Source organism: Rhinatrema bivittatum, chromosome 9 (genome assembly GCF_901001135.1).
Source record: "Rhinatrema bivittatum chromosome 9, aRhiBiv1.1, whole genome shotgun sequence".
In the NCBI taxonomy this organism is placed as follows: domain Eukaryota; kingdom Metazoa; phylum Chordata; class Amphibia; order Gymnophiona; family Rhinatrematidae; genus Rhinatrema; species Rhinatrema bivittatum.
The window spans coordinates 97,868,204-97,885,292 of record NC_042623.1 but is presented as its reverse complement, the minus strand read 5'-3'; the positions used below and the strand labels follow the sequence as shown (position 1 = coordinate 97,885,292).

Here is a 17,089-nt window from a genome sequence, read left to right as displayed (position 1 = left end):
CTGTTTCCTCCAAGGTCTGGGGGCAATAAATAAATAATCCATGCAGCTACTGGTTCTGTTTCCTCAGAGGAGCCAGAACTGATATACACTGACCGCTGTGCTTCAGTTTCTCAGGTCCCAGAAAAAAAAAAAAAAAAAAAAAAAGGTGGCAGAATGCCATTTCTGGGCTGTTACTCCAGAAATTAAGCTCTTGTTAATGGACACAAAAAGGAACAGAATTAGCACAACTTTGAAAGTTGTGAGCAGTAGTGCTATTCATCAAGGCCAGGGCTGAAGCCTTGACAATTGGCACTCCTGCTTATAAGTTTAAAACTTGTGTTAATTCAAACTTGTTTTGTGACGCTTCTTTGCAATGCCTACTTCAGCATCACCCCTTCCCCTTCTGTTCCCTACAATACAGAAGGGGGCCGATGCAATACCGTGAGCTAGCCGCTGCGCAAGGCTTGCCACGCATCCATAACCCCCAATCCAATACTGGGGATTAGCACGTGCATCCAAATCACTGTGTAGCTAACAGCACTCATCACATGTAAATTCATGTAGATGAGGCTATTAGCTAATCCCCGCGATCCAAAACATTTTCCGCACAGCCATTGTGCCCTTGCAGCGCAGCAAATTTTAGGCTGGCGTAAAGGTATGTCACGATCAAGACAGCATATGAAAATAAAAAAAGAGAAAGAAAAATTCTGCTTTCTGTGATTCCTCCTAATAGTATCATTGCGATACTAAGTAGGAGGAACCAAATAAAGCAGAATTTAGTTTAAAAAAAATTAAAAAAATTAAAAAAAAAAATTCTGGATGCCCAATACACACACAAAAAAATACATGGTCCAGGCCTTCTATCTTTTGCGTGCAAATGCCAGCAGCAGGAGAAAATGGATGCTCATAAATTGAGCGTCCGTTTTCCCAACCCGCTTGACAGCCAGCTTGTTTGCTACTTCTCCTGGGTGTCAATGCTGAGGAGGATCTAGGGACGCAGATTTTTCCTTAGTGCCTCCTATTCAGCGTGAGGTTGAATTCATTTAAATACTGAACTGCGCACCCAGGAGAGGTGGCTGGGCATGCGTCAGGAAAACAGGCGTTCAATACTGAGCGCCCGTTTTCTGCACACAATTATTGCATCGGCCCCAAGGAGAGGTGGTAGAGAGAGGAAACAAGAGGAGAGAGGCAGGATTAAGGAGCATAGTGGCAATTCTCTCCTCTGTCTGCTTCAGGCTCATCCCCCTCCTCTTCCCTGCAGGCTGCCTGGAGGGGCTGGAGAAGTACGCCCCTGCTACTCTGCCACTCAAGCTTGAAAAAAAAGTGCAAGAGCTGCGTTTCTGGATCTTCCCCCCACAAATTAAGGTTCATTCCTGTCCAGGTAAGTGCAGAATATACCCATCTGGAAACATTACCCCTTGAGCTGAGACTGCACTATGGAAGGGAAAGGCACCAAAAGAGTGCAATTGAGAAGCAGCAGGGGTCAGAGGTCTCCTCCAGCGGTGGAGGTGGGGGATTGGGAAGAAGGGAAAGTGAGAGAGGTGACAAGGAGACCGGAAGAGAAAGGAAAAGGCAGCTGCAGCTAGGGGAGTCCTGTGGAGGTTAGCGGTATGAGGTAAAAGCAGATGCCAAGTTAATTTTAATTATAGAAGTTTTTCCAGGTAAGGGAACATGGCCCAGGGAACATTAGGTTTTTTTCTGAATGGGTTTTTCCAGTAAATGAGTCTTCAAATAAAAAGGTGCTCTACTAGACTACTGTAACTATAAACCATCCTAGAATAACTGTATTAAAGATGCTGTAAAAAAACATGTTTAAGGAAATGTTGCAGAATTTAAATGAATAAACAATATTATACACTTATAACAACACTGAAATAAAGCAAAAATGAGTGAGTCAGGATGTCACTGATGTTAAACTCACCAAATTGTGGCTACTAATTATGGTCTCTTCCTATAGTATTTAGACATCAGGACACAACAGTGGTTTAGATATCCTTATAAGTTTGAGTGGGTGAGGGGAGAGGTCTGCTTTCCTCACCTCAGATTGTTTAGAGCTTTTGCCTCAGTACTGTCTGAACATGCTGGCATTTTTTGCAGTTGCCTGTAATGTAATATATGCTTTTAGTAACACCAACCCCACGTGACTGCCACTGCTGAGGACTGTTACATGCCTGTAATCTGGCTTACAGAATCCAGGGAGCTGAGGCGAGGACAGTCACATCTACACTGGGAGCTCTCTTTTGCCCTTGTTATGCGCTTTATTTATATCTTTAACACTTTACAAACAGTATTTTAAAATTTATGGTAATGTTAACTTTTCTTGTCTATTGCATGAAAACCGGAAATTGAGAACATATGAAAAATTTGTCACAAATGCCTGAAGTTATACTGTGTGCAGTTCAATGTTCTTCTCACTACAGCCCTTCCAGTTCAAAATCCAGCTTCCTTAAATAACATTGCCAATAGTTCTGCAAAACTGTACCTATAAATATCTTCAAACCACCCAGTATTTGTGTGATTACATTAAATTACTCTCTAGATCAATAAAGGTCGTTTAACATTCAAGATTTACTTTAAAAAAAATATGAAATTAATATTTTGCAACTACTGTGGAAAGCACAGACAACCCTAGAAATAAAAATGGAGGTATACATGCTGGGAAGTAATGTATTTTAGAAAGTACTGCTGAGATTTAAATACTTAACTAGGAATGGTTTGCTTGATAACCACCGCAAGAAATCCCATAGGGGATTTTAATACTCAGTTTCCCATCTTAAAGAAAAGGAAGAACAAATCGATGTATACATCCCAGCTGTGTCCTGGCTCATAAAGAAAATCGAGAAACTAAATCCTATGGATGACATCTATAATTCAGCACTGGGAAGGCAACGACATCTGGGATCATATTTGACCGTGAGATGTGCCTGGTATGGGACAGCTAGACTCACCTACAGTGGAGAGTACTACAGGAACAGGATTATGGCGCTGAATCATCACACCCTCTCTCCCCAAATAAAGAAAGCCTGGCACAGCAATAGGCATGAACTGGAGTGCAAGCTCTGTGATCAGGTGCAAGTTATGAGTCTGCTTGTTCTGATTTCCATTCTGTCCAGGATTGTTGGGCTTATGGGTCCCGAACCAGTTACTGTTTTCTGAGCTGAACTAGATTAGTCTTTTTTTTCACTAAGTGGTGTCAAAGCGTACAATGCAGTCTCTTCAAGCGCCTGAAAGGAGTCATTCAGCAGTCTCCCCGGGCAGAAAACAATCTCTTCAATACATTGTCAACGCAAACCATCCACACCATGAATAAAGAAACCTGCTTCCAGCGAGCCGGTTCCTTTTATGAAAGATCGCACCATCGACCGGTGGTAATGTTTTAATAAGGGAGAGGGCTGTCTCCTATGTGTCCCAGAGCCAGAAGTGCTACTACAGGGGCTACCGTTTGCCTATCGACTCCTGGAAGGCAGGCTGGAGGGGTGCCATCCAATTCAAACTTCAGCTCCGTGCCTGCCGGGCTCCCGGATCCCCCAGGAGCCACCTCTCCTTGACAGCGGACAGGTACCGCAACTTCCCATCCTAAGAGGCAGCCAGAAACCGCACCCAGCCCCACGCCTGGCACAGCCGGTCCGGCAGCGACTCCGTCCGTACTAGCCCACGACCGCACCGTTAAGAGGCGCCAGAAATCAAACCACTCTCAGTCCCGTGAAGAGCAACAATACCAGCTCTTGAAGGTGCTGCAAAACCCTGCGTAGGTCGTGTAGCACTAGAGAAATGTTGAGTAGTAGTAGTAGAGCCCTCCGAGCCGGCTCACTCTGAAAACCCCAATCCTCTGCTTCCCCCCACCCCCCGAAAATCACTGCAGTGTTGGAGCCTCCACAGCTCTTTTCGACTTGACACAAGCCCCAGTTGGAGCTGTGATTTCCACAACTCGGCTCGGAAGAGCAGGACGCATTTCTTTCTTTCATTGCATGCATCATTTACAAAGATAAGAATAACATTAACACAAAGACAGCTTAAAGTTCAAAGTGTTAACTCACCGACGCCGTATTTCTCGTGTTCTGTAGGTATCCACATTCTTTAATCACTGAAGGAGGAATTTATTTTATTTTTTTTCGGCGGGGGGGGGTTGGGGGTTGCTTGGTCTCTGGTTGCAAACAAAAAAAAAAAAATCCCACAACAACTGAAGTGGAGCGAGCGCGCCTCTGTGCCGTAGAGGTCTCAGGCGCCGCTGCTAGACAGTCGGCACCAGAGCGTGCGCGCAGCTCAAAGCTGTACCGTCACCCGCACCTCGCGCGCAGCACAATTCAGTGTTCTTTACTTCCCAGCCCTCACTCGAGCCATCGCTCCGCCCCCTGCCTCACTCATTGTTCAGCTCTTTCTAGGCTAAGGTTGCATGCCGGGAAATGAAGTGCCTTCTTCAAAGGCAAAAACTTGTAACTCCCTTGGAGGCAAAGTCTGGGGAGGAAACACAGTAACACAATGGTCACCCCATACCAGCTTAACAAGTTCTGTGACAGCTTGTATTGCTTAAACACTTCCGCAAGGGGGAGAACTGTTACAATTTTGGGTTCTTCTCCCTTTCCTGCCTCAGGCCATGGGTTCGGTGGCGGGAAGTGTCAAACACACAATTTTGTAAACACATTTTAACAGCAGTAATGTAGCAGGCAGAGTCTGCTTATTCACGGTTTCCTGATCTCACTATTCCCCAGCCAAGAGAGGTGCTTTAGTCCTTTACGTTGCACTGATGCAGCCCTGGGGCTGCTCCACAACACACGGGCTGATATCTAACAGGGCTCAGGTGCAGGAACTGCCAGGCAGGGTTGGATACCATTGGCCCCACCTTGGTGCAACTGCTACTCCTGGTTCTGTTACTGGCCGGGCCTCCCAGCTTTTCCCCCCCAGCACAGGTTTCCCTATCTACTGTAGGTGCAGGGATATCTCCTCTAAAGAATGCCAGCTACATTTCTAGAGAGCTTCAGGCTTTTAACTGTCTCTGAATACACACTTAACTAACAATACAGCAACCTAATGAACACTCACAGTTCTGTGTCTTTCTTTCTTGGATTTCTGTGCATTAAAGATGGTGTATACAAATAATTTTCATGGAAATATTGCTGTCCCCTAGCAGCAGGCCCCCCTCTTCTCCCATTGGCGGTCTCCGCTATCCTGTACCTGCAAATCCCCACAGTCAGGGAGTTAAAGGGTCTTGCTCTGTGCTTGCACAACAGGAAGTGGGGGAGGGGTGGAACAGCGCAGCAGCAGGGGTGGCTGAAAATGTAAGGTACATTTGTATTACTGCCCAGGTTTGCAGAACTACAAGGCCGTTTAGAGACTGTTTCTGATTGCTGGTGTGGCTGCTGTTGATACGTCACGAAGGATGAACTGGGAGCATGGCTTCTTGTAGGACTGTTTTTGTAATACAAAGTCTCTTGACGCTCTAAGGGGCAAAGCAGGAAAGGGGGAGGAGGGTAATTAGCATAGCAGGCCCGGTTGGTCAGAACGGGTAAGAAGTGGGACAGTAAAAAAAAAAAGACAAAAGGACCAGTTCAGGGTATGGGCAGAGAGACAGAAGCAAGAGCAGCAGGAGGGCCAGCAGAGGTTTCAGCCTCCCACTGCCCCAGCAATCTCAGTTAACTAACCTAAAAAACATTCCAATAGTCCCAGGCTAGGATTTTGTCACAGCTAAATGGCAGAAGCTCATCAGCCAAATAGGAAGACGATAAAATGGGGGCACCAGTGCAGGTGGTGAATATTAATATTAATCCATTTCAAGCACCTATGTAAATACTATATTAACGAGAATAAAAAACTCATGTCCAGTTCCTGCTGCACTGGAGATGTGGTGAAATAATACAATGAAGGCTAGGGAAAGCACAGTACTGCTGTCCTATCCCTGAATCTTGCACGGTACGGCTCGATAAGGAGCAAAGAAGGGGATATAAAAAAATAATGATGAAAAAGAAGGGTCACCTGGGCGGTGAGTGCTACATTAGCACAGTTAATGGTGTTTTTGGTTAGTTAGTACTTTTTATTTAAAGGTGTGGCCTACATAATTCCACCGTTTTTGGCTTTGACAAGATTAGATAATGTTAGGTTTATGTTGGAATGCATACACTTTGGCTTGAAACAGATTTCCCAGTGTTTGGGAGAGAGTGGGGTAGGGGGTTGGAGTGGTACAGCTTGACTGTGTTATGAGATCTACGCTCTTCCTCTCTGTCACTTACTAGCTGGTCTAGGCATAAATTTTAGAATCTATGTAGATGAGACACAATTTTATCATACCTTACACTTTGTCTTGCTCTAACACCTTGTCTATTATCAATCTGTATCTTAAATCTATCAATACCTGATTCTCCCATGATTGCTTAAAACTAAATGCTTCAAAAACTGAAATTGTACATTTATTTATCATACTTCACTCCTCCTGTTTTCCTCATTTTATGTTTGAAAATTGTTCTGTCCCCATTGCAACCTAGGCATGTAACCTAGAGTAATTCTGGACTCAAATTTATCAATGTCCTCTAACATTTCTTCAGTTGTAAAAACTTTTATTCTACAAAATTCACTTGTTAAAAAGATTAAAGCTATTCCTATATCCTGTTTGTTTTTTTTTTTTTGTACTGTTTTGTAAGCATTAATTTTGACTGGACTAGATTACCGTAAAGTGTTATATTTAGGGCTTCCTGACACTGCCCTTCATCCATTTCAATTAATACAAAACACTTCTGCTAGATTTCTCGCTAATATAAAAACCAGAGACCATATCACCCCAACTCTCAATACTTTGCACTGGCTCCCCGTATAGCAACAAATCCAATACGAAACTCTGAAAACCATTCATAATTTAATACACAAATCCTCTGCTGTATGGTTGTGCTCCATATTACGCATACACCAACCTTCACCTCATCTTTGCTCCATAGACAACATTTTTTTTTTTTTTTTACAAGTTCCTACGATAAAAACTGTGAGGCTTGATTTAACCAGAAACGGTGCCTTTTCAGTAGCAGGTCCTGTCCTCTAGAATTCAATCATAGACTCTCTCAGGCTTATAGCAAGCTTCAAGCAGTTTGACCTTTTATTTCCTTCTTCTATGATACCTTTTTAGTTTTAGTTCAATGTCTTTTGTATTTGACCCTATTTGAATTGTCTTATATTTGTATTTGATTTGTTTCATTTGTGTTTAATTATGTATGTTCCATTTTGTAAACCACTTAGACCTACACAAATTGTATAGGCAGCATAAAAAGATTTTAAATTAGGAATGAATATATTTTATTGGTTGGGAAACACTATTTTAGATCATATAGTATACAAATCTCATTTCCATGTATTGGATTTCACAGTCATGTGAGGTCGCTATATTTCATTATAGATGCATGCGGTATCACTTATAAAGCCCATGTGTGATTATGATGGGTGTAGTGATGCTGCATATCTTTACAGTTTAACACCTGGTCTAATACCAAAGTTACCTCTGCAGGGCGGGAGCGGAGGTTTTGGTTTTTTTTTTAAATCAGCTCATGGAATATCTGACTCCCTGGTATGCTTTCCCTGCAGCGCATATTTCAACAGTTCCATTTTATTCTTTAGAGTTAACATGAAGAGAGTACATACTGGAACTTAATGCTAGGCAATAAGTTTGGAAGGATAACATAGTAAATGACTTACAGGCCGATACAGTACAGTGCGCTCCAGGTTTTGGACGAGCGTTTGATGCGCTAGCTTTACCCCTTATTCAGTAAGGGGTAATAGCGCATCAAACGCGTGTCCACCCCCCCCCCCCCCCCCGAAACGAATAGCGCCCGCAACATGCAAATGCATGTTGATGGCCCTATTAGTTATTCCCGCCTGATTCGCTAAGTAAAATGTGCAGCCAAGCTGCACATCTTACTTTCAGAAATTAGCGCCTACCCAAAGGTAGGCGTTAATTTCTGCCGGCATGGGGAAAGTGTACAGAAAAGCAGTAAAAACTGCTTTTCTGTACACCCTCCGACTTAATATCATGGCGATATTAATATCATGGCGATATTAAGTCGGAGGTCCCAAATTCAAAAAAATCTGCTTGCAGGTTGAAAACCGGCCCCTCAATTTTGCCGGCGTCTGGTTTCTGAACCCGTGGCTGTCAGCGGGTTTGAGAACCGACGCCGGCAAAATTGAACATCTGCTGTCAAACTCGCTGACAGCCGCCGCTCCTGTCAAAAAAGAGGCAATAGGGACACGCTAGTGTCCCTAGCGCCTCTTTTTACCCCGGGCCCTCATTTAAATACTGAATCGCGCGCACAGGAGAATTTTACTGAATCGGCCTGATAGTAAGGCTGTTCCTTTTTTGATTCTCTACCTCCATTTTGAGTAAATCAGCATATAAAGACCCAAGAATTCTAACATTCCAGGATTTACTCTTCAGGGACAAAATGCACTGGCTGGGTAACCTGTCTCCCCTGCAATTAGAGCCTGGGGAGGCAGAGGTGACTGCCTTCGGTCCCATACCACCATGGTAGCCACACCCTAGACACAATAAACTCGAGTCCAGGGCCCTGCTTCTGTTTATTTCCCCTGAGCCCCACACTCTCCTAAGGTTAGCCCTGCATACAATAACATATCAACATGATTGCAGAAAAAGACCATATGGCCCATCTAGTCTGCCCATCCGTCCAATTTATCTAGCCCTGACAATTCCCATTACTCCCTCATAGATCCTCTGTATTTATCTCATGCTTTTTTGAATTCAGATGCCTTTTTAGCCTCCATTGCCACTGGGACACTGTTCCATGCATCCACCTCCCTCTCTGTAAAGAAATATTTCCTAAGATTAATAGAATCGGTTTTGGGGGGTGGGACTACATAAGTGCATTTATTCCATGGTGAAATTACCATACTTAAACCAACTACAGTTCCCTGCCCCGTGGCTTTACTCAGCTTCTCAACCTGTTCCTGCTGTTACCCTCTGTATTTGTTCCTGGGCAAGATTTAAAATGTGGATACTTATAGGAAATGTGGGGGAGGGGGGCTGCTTCCCCTTCCCCCTAGAATTCATCACCTATGTCCTTGCCCAGCTCATTCCCTCTTCTGGCACCCCCGCCCCCGCGCCTCTCCTTGGAGTGCTGTAGAGTGGCACTATTCCTGCAGCACTAGCAATTTTTAAAGAAGAATTCAGCACAGGTCCTGCAAGATGTTGTGTGCTCACAAGCCCTGCAGCAGCCCCACCCCCTTCTCCTGCATGGGCTTCCTGTTACTATAGAAACCCATATGAGCAGCAGGACTTTTGAGAGTGTGATTGCTTGAAGGCCCCTTGCTGAATCTTCCTTCTGCAGTTGTTGAAGCTGTGCACTAGCACCACTCAACAGGACACTGATATGATGGCAAGCATGAAAGTAGTACCCAGGAGCATATACAACTTTGGATGTGGAAGCAGTTGCCTATCAAAACCTGGGCCTAATCTGTCCCTTGCATGTTTAAATTCAGTTGCAGTGCACTGTTCTCTTAATCTTTTGGTTCTTATAAGACCCTTAGTTTATCCAACCTCCACGTCCCATCCATGGTTTTCAACCATGTTTTGTAATAATCCGCAGGGCCACCAAATTTAGTGGTGTTCTTTTTCTACACATCCGGATACCTACTAGTGAGGTGTATGTCACTATTGGTCTGACCTGTTAAGTTTTTCCCCATCACGTGTTCCTAAGAATACCCATGGGCTCCTTACTAGGAAGTATATTTCTCCACTAGCACACATAACTGTGTTGTTACAGGACAAAGGTGGAGACCTCTGGGCCTCAATAGCCACAAACACCTAGTTTTCAGGATATCCACAATGAATATGCATATGATGGAGGCAGTACATGCTAATCTCATTCATTAAATGTTACGGATATCCTGAAAACCAAGCCTGTTTGTGGCACTTTAGGACCTGAGCTGGCCACCCTTGTCATTGGAGGAGTGTAGTGTTACACATACCTTAATGGGTGGAGCTTAAGGTTTAGTGGAAACTTTTTTTTTTTTTTTTTTAAAGCCACAGAATATTCTGGGCTCCCTGCTTTCTTTTCTGCGGTGAATCCAGGGCTCAAGATGGGAGCCTTAGAGACTCTAAAAAGTGAGTTCTTGAATGTGCTGTGAGGGTCTTCAGATAGGAATCTGCGTGGGGAGTCCAGTGGAAGGAGTGTGTTTTTTCCCCTATTCCTTGTTCCACTGGAATTTGACCTCGCCAAAGTGTTTTGAAGAAATGGCGAGACATGGAACAGAGTCTGTTCCAGTATGTCTGCAGCTAGAGAGATTCTGCAACAAAGAGGATGTGGCAGTGTGAGCATTTACAATGTGGTTTCACAGCAAAAAGGAAAACCAAAAGGATTGGACGATCTACTATCTGGACCATGGTATCCCTGCTATGTTCACTCAGTGGTTGTCAGAAGAGGAGGGATGATTCACAAGGTTGAATCAGGTACCAACAAGGAGATTCTAAAAGTCTAAGTAGATTGACTGGATGGTTCTGGATTCAAGGGGACCCCTGCCTGCTTGTAAACTGTTTTAAGTGACTATTTGGATTTATCTCATGGATATCACCAGATGAACAACTATTTTTTGTCAGTTGATTATGATACAAGTTTTTCATTTGTTTTATTTTGGAACATTTGGTGTAGAGCAATGTTTTTTCCAAGTCTGCTTGGCTAATAATCTCTTATGGACTTTTCGTCCACAAACTTACTGGCCGATTCAGTAAAGCCCGCAGGAGACTGGGCGAATGCCTGCTCTCCCAGCGCGTGCACAGGCCACTCGCCTGTGCATGCGATTCAGTATTTAAATTAGGTCCGGTGGTAGAAACGGCAAAAGGAGGCACTAGGGACAGTAGCGCCTCCTTTTAGCCCGGAGCGGTGGCTGTCAGTGGGTTTGACAGCCGACGCTCAATTTTGCCGGCATCGGTTCTCGTATCTGCTGACAGCCATGGGCTCGGAAACCGGATGCCGGCAAAATTAAGCATCCGGTTTTCAACCCGATAGCCGCCGGCCGACTTCAAATTATTATTTTTTTTTTTTTTACCCTTCGGGACCTCTGACTTAATATCGCTGTGATATTAAGTCTGAGGGTGCACAGAAAAGCAGTTTTTACTACTTTTCTGTGCACTTTCCCGTTGCCCACCTTTTGGGTAGGCGCTAACTTCTGAAAGTAAAATGTGTGGCTTGGCTGCACATTTTACTTACTGAATCGCGCGTGAATACCTAATAGGGCCATCAACATGCATTTGCATGTTGATGGCGGGTTGGATGCGCGTTTTCCGCCCCTTACTGAATTGTACTGTACTGTATCGGCCTGTTAGTTTTTTTAAACCCCACTCTGCTAGTTGCCTTGACCATGTCGTCTGCCAACAGATTCAAAAACTTTATTGTGAGCTGAACAAAATACTTTCTATGATTTGTTTTAAATCTGCTAGTTGTTACTTTCATGTAGTGCTTCTGATTTTAGTACTGTTTGAAAGGGGACAGTTATTTACCCTTTCAATTAGCCTGACTCACTCCACCTGATTTTTATGAACGTCTATTATCCCCTCTGTCATCTTTCCTAAACTACAGAGCTTTAATCTGCTGAGCCATTCTATCCATCCCCCTTTTATCATTTTTTATTCCCTTCTCTGTACCTTTTTTTCTAGTTCTGCTATGCCTTTTTTGAGATGGAGATGACCAGAACTGCACATAATACTTAAGGTGCGATAGAGCAATACAGCATCAGTGTGGTCGTTTTTTTTTTTTATTCTCTGTTCTTTCCAAAATATTCATAACACTGCGCAGAGGATTTTCATGTATTGTTGTCACTCAGAGGTTCTTTTCCCCAGGTAGCGATTCCTAATGTGGAATCCAGCATACTATACCTATAGTTGGCATTATTTGTCCCTGTGTGCATCACTTTGCATTTTTCCACATTAAATGTCATCTGCCATCCTTGTGTTACAAGTTCCCTCTACATTTCCCCACAATCCAGTTTTAATAATTTGATCACCTCACTCAGTTTCCTTTTCCAGATCATTTATGAATATGTTAAATAACATAAGTCCCAATAATGGTCCCTGGAGCACTCCACTAACGACCTTTCTCCATTTGAAAATGAATTATTTAGTTCTATTTTATTATTAATAACTTTTTTTTTATATATATATACACCAATAAAGAAAACACAACAAAGCATTTACATGATACCCTCCTTTTTGCTCACTAGACCAGTCCATTACCCTTGGGATTCCCCTGTTTCTCATCTGCTGGAGACTGAGCTCACACTCCCTTTGACTTCACTGTTTTGTATAAATGGAGGAGTGTTCAGATGTCCTTGCCAATAGTCTGTCTCCTGCAGCTGCAGACAAGGTTATACAGATTCAATGGTGTATCCCAAAGTTAGTGTGATCCCAATCTAATAGTGTATGTTAAGCTGGGGACCAATGACCTCACTAGAAATGGTGTCCATAAATTACAGAAAGACTTCCAAAATCTGGGCAAGAAAATTACACATGGCAAAGATTATTGCTTTTTTTGGAAGTATTACCTGCTTAAGGAAAGGCTCTGCCATATACCATAGATAACTTCAATTCCTGACTCAAAACCTGGTGCAAAGAAAGTGGTTTTGGATACATTGGAGGCTGGGGCCATGTATGGAGCAATAAAAGGTTATATGGTAAGGAGGTCTACCTTTGTCTGTGGTAAGAAATAGGATAAGTGAGAAAATCAGATGATACATTATCAGGCATTTAAACTAGAGAATAGGGGTGGCAGGAGGTGGTGTTACATGCCCCGCCCGCGGCCGTCCCACGCGCGGACCTGCTCACCTTCATGGTTCCATAGCGGGTCCCAGGATGACCTCCCTCGCAGTAGTTGCCATGCCCCAGCGTCCCACAGCAGCGGTCACCGGGCCTTCCACTGCGTACCAGGCCTCACGCCGAGGCTCGGCGTCATCGGCCTTCTTAGCCATGCCCATACGCACGTGCGGACTGCCCGGACTCATGTAGGGCCAAGGGCGGGTCCTAGCTCCGCGGCGCACCCTGATTGATCCCTCGATATAAGGAAGTTCCTGTCTCTGCTTCCTTGCCTTGGCAATCGGGTGGGTTTGTTCAAAGATTGCCTCTGCGCTTGTACCTGTTCCTAGTCTCGTTCCAGGATCCTTCTGTTCCAGTTCTGTTCTTGTGTTCGTCTGTCTGCCTACCCAGAGTACCCTCTGACTGTCTTACTGATACTGTCCTCAGCTTGCTCTTGACCTGCCTGCCACCTGCCTCAAAGACTTCAGCTTGTTCCTGCCTCCGACCTGGTCTGACCTCCGGTACCTGACCCCCTGCCTTGCTGACCACTCCTCGGACTGACCTCTGGATCTTGACCTTTGCCTGCCTGACCTAGTCTCTAGATTCTGGCTCTGTTCCTCACCTTGTCATCACCAACTCTGTTCTGGTTCTTCTTGCTCCAACCAGCAGCCATCTTTGAACTCTATCGCGCTCCCCCCCTGTCGTCGTGGGCACGCTGGACTTTTATTCTCTCAGGAGACCCTGAGAGGCCCACCTAAGTCCAAGCAGCCTGGGCTCCTCCCAAGGGGACCTTGGGCTTGCAGTGGTGAAGCTCTTCCCAGCCTCTGTCTCCTCAAGTGCTCCGCCTCCTGGGGTCAGCTACCTCCTGTTCCCTTTCAGGAGGCGTTCCATCTCTGCCCCAGGACAAGGGTCCACCCCCAAGCGCAACAGGTGGCCAATGAAATTAGCATGATCCCACTTCCTGTATTGCTTGGGGGTAAGAGAAAGTAACAATCAGTTAAACAAAATAGAAAAAGTAACTAGGAATAGCAGGTGGAAAGCTATGACCACAAAAGCTGTTAGTCTGGGCAATAAAATCCAAGACCTACAGGTCTTAATAGTAGATGCAGACATGATATACTGATTCTCTTGCTTAGGATATGGTCATCCCTGTATGATTAGTTGCATGGATGTGAACAGTGCTGTGGCATAGTTGACGTAGCCTCGTAGGTGAACCTATGAGGCCTACGCCGACAGCTGGTAGATTGCCCTGAGAGGGACAGACTGAAGCTTCACCTTTACCAGCGCACTCCCTCGCAGGTTGAGCCTTTGGGTTCTGGTGGCCAACAGGAATTAGGTGAGCCCCTATGGCAGTAGAGAGAGCAAGAGACCATGAACGCACAGAGTTCAGGATAGGCAGCAGACCAGAGGTGCTGGTAATAGGCCAAATGTTGGGGCAGGCAGCAAACAAGCATGGTCAGATCCAAGGCAACGGTCAGTACCAGAAGATCAGGAGAGGAACCACTGAATGAGCAAGACTGGGCAAGACAAGGCAGAGACACAGGAACAATTGAAATGTAAGAGAAACGTGCACTATTCCAAGTAAGAGACCTGTACGGAGGCTGTGTTAGGCAGTCTAGGAAGCCCTTATATAGTAAAGAGCCTGCAGCTGTCAAAGAGCACCATGGGGCTTTTCCTGCCATGAGGCCTTAGAGTCTGAGTGCACCCTGTGCACACATCTGTGGAGACTCCAAGGGAGGAGCAAGAGTATGGTGGCATTCAGGCAGCATCTGAGCCGCTTTTGGAGCTGGCACCCATTGGTGTGTGGTGGTGTTCCTGCCACGTTGGGAGATTGCTGGAGCAAGATGGTGAGCGCAGCCAGTCACAGGTCTACCCCACAGCTGGCCAAAAGTAAAAGTACCACCTCCCCAGGCGCCTAGGCTTGGGCTTACAGGGGAAGCATCTGTGAAATTGAGGTGTTTGAAGGTTTGAGACAGTCTCCCAAGAATTTTCTTCGGCTCCAAAGACCTTCCATGCATTGAGGTACTAGATCTTATTTCTGATTCTTCTGGAATCCAGGATTTCCTCAACTTCTTATTGTCATTCTCAACCACTGTTTACATGAGCTTAATTGGTGGCATTGAGGGCCAAGACTAGATTGCAGGCTTTAATATGAATATATGAAAGACATCAAGGATTCTGAGTTCAGATGCAAGTCTCAATTTGAAGGCCACTAGTCCCACCTCATGAAGGATAGGGAATGGTCTCACGAGTCTGGAGCAAATTAAGGATTGCATCTTGAGGCACACATTTTTAGTACTGGGCCACACTAAATCTCCAGATTGGACACGTGGTTCTGGACAACATTTTTTGTCTGCTTGCCTCTTAAGATGTTCTGCTGCTTGTTTTAATGAGTCAATGAGTCTTTTGCCATAGATTGAGGAGGTCTTGCCTTCTGATGTTTAGCTGCTGGGTAGTCAATAGGAGTGGGCACTGGCAAAGGTACCTGAGGATGGTGCCCAGACTAGTTAGAAGGGCAAGGATCCTGTAGAGCTTCCCACATATTTATTATAGCAGAACTTCCCATGAGAGAAGGGATGCCCAGTTGTTTTGATCTTAATTCACACAGGCCCTCAAAAAGGCTTTCAGGGTCTGGTTAACCCATTTCGTCTGATCGTTGCTCTGAGGGTGATAGGCTGAAATGAAGTCCAATGTGCAGTCCTCATTAAACTGATGAGTGGCATTGGTGTGAGTCCTTAGTGCTGTGGTACAGTTGACACTACCTCGTAGGCAGATCTACGAGGCCTATGCCAACAGCTACCGGATGTGCCCTAAAGCTGGACAGACTAGAGATTCACCTATACCAGAGGCCTCCCCACAGGTTAAACCTTTATGTTCTGGTGGCCAGCAGCACGTACGTGGGTCCCGCGGAGAGCAAGAGTTCAAAAACTTTCAGAGTTCAAGACAGGCAGCAGGCCAGAGGTACCAGAAACAGGCCAAGGAGCAGGCAGCAAACTTAGTTGAGTCCTAGGCTAGGGGCAGGACCAGTTGGCAGGCAAGCATAGTTCAGAACCAGAAGATCAGACCGAGGAATAGATAAGGACAGGAGACACTGGATGGGACAAGCTAGGCTAGCAAGGCTCAGGCACTGGAATGCAGGAAAAACACACACTGCTCAAGGCAGGAGATCTGTTGCTGAAGCGGTGTTAGGCAGTCCGGGGAGCTCAGTCAGAGCCTGCTGATCTCCTCATCAAAGGGTGCCATGGGGCTTTTCCCACTGCAGAACTTTTAAGAGTTGGTACACGCACATGGTGGTGATCAGGCAGTGTCAAAGCCACATCGGGAGCTGTGTCCCATTGCCCTGCAGTGGTGTTCCTGCCCCACTGGGAGGTTGCTGGATCAAGTTGGTGAGTGTAGGTGTTTGGGTGCCTACCCTGCACTCAGCCAAATATGTGTCCAAATTAAACTACTATGGAAAACAGTCACAAAGGATTTAGTGAATAGTAAAGGAGACATTTCTTTTATAATTATTATTTGGTAATCTAATGCTCTATTACAAATTGTCCTGATTTAAAAAAAAAATCATTGGTAACCAGAAAAAAGCAAATGCACACAGTTATGAGCAAGGTGGAATTTGGTATGTACAACATGTAAATCTATAGCTACTACTGCTGAAAAGGGCTAAGTTGACACATCTAATTTAGTCTAGGAAATTGGTAGACCTGTATGTTTTATGCAAAAATTGTGCAGGATATATATGAACATGCTGTTATAGTTTCTTTCATATATTGCTAGGACTCAATAGAATTTTGAACACAAAAATAAACCGTACTGGTCTTTTAAAATGGAATACACAAGGAAAACCAGCTGAGATGCTGTTCTCACAGCAGCAATCCTGGACCTATTCTAGTGCAGGATGACAGTTGCACCCCTTACCTTATCTTCCTTGGCCAAAGTACTGCTTTCAAAGACAGCACATTTTTTTTCTGTTTTATTTATAATCCACCTTTCATGACTGGTCAGCTACTTCAGGAATTTCCCTATCCCTAGAAGGCTTACAATCTAAGGGCCTCATATACTAAGCATTTTTTTCCCTATAGACACAGAATGGGAGAAAAGCCTTAGTAAATTAGGCTCTAAGTTTAAACCTAAGGCAATGAAGGTTAAAGTGACTTGCCCAAGGTCACAAGCAGCAGTAGGATTTGAAACCTGGCTTCCCTGGTTGGCAGCTTGCTGCTCTAATCACTGAAGTTACTCCTCCACTCTTAAGACAGCTGACTCTAGTTTCCCTTTTTAGCTATCTGTTGGTATCTCTGGATATCTCCTGTTCAACTTCTCTTCCTATTTCTCCAGCTGTTCTTT

General features: G+C 44.8%; 1 protein-coding gene across 5 annotated transcripts in view; it reads right to left on the bottom strand.

Annotated features, from left to right (window-relative positions):
- DOCK4 (dedicator of cytokinesis 4) overlaps window positions 1-17,089 on the bottom strand; it is a 939,215-nt gene that overhangs the window by 918,128 nt on the left and 3,998 nt on the right. For 4 of the 5 annotated variants that reach the window (XM_029615609.1, XM_029615610.1, XM_029615612.1 and 1 more), the window contains exon 1: window positions 4,017-4,310. The exons of the other annotated variant lie outside the window; for it this stretch is intronic. In XM_029615609.1, coding sequence (XP_029471469.1) covers window positions 4,017-4,053 — 37 coding nt within the window. In that variant the 5' untranslated portion in view covers window positions 4,054-4,310. Of the gene's footprint in view, window positions 1-4,016; window positions 4,311-17,089 lie in introns of those variants that run through there. 5 annotated transcript variants of the gene reach the window in all.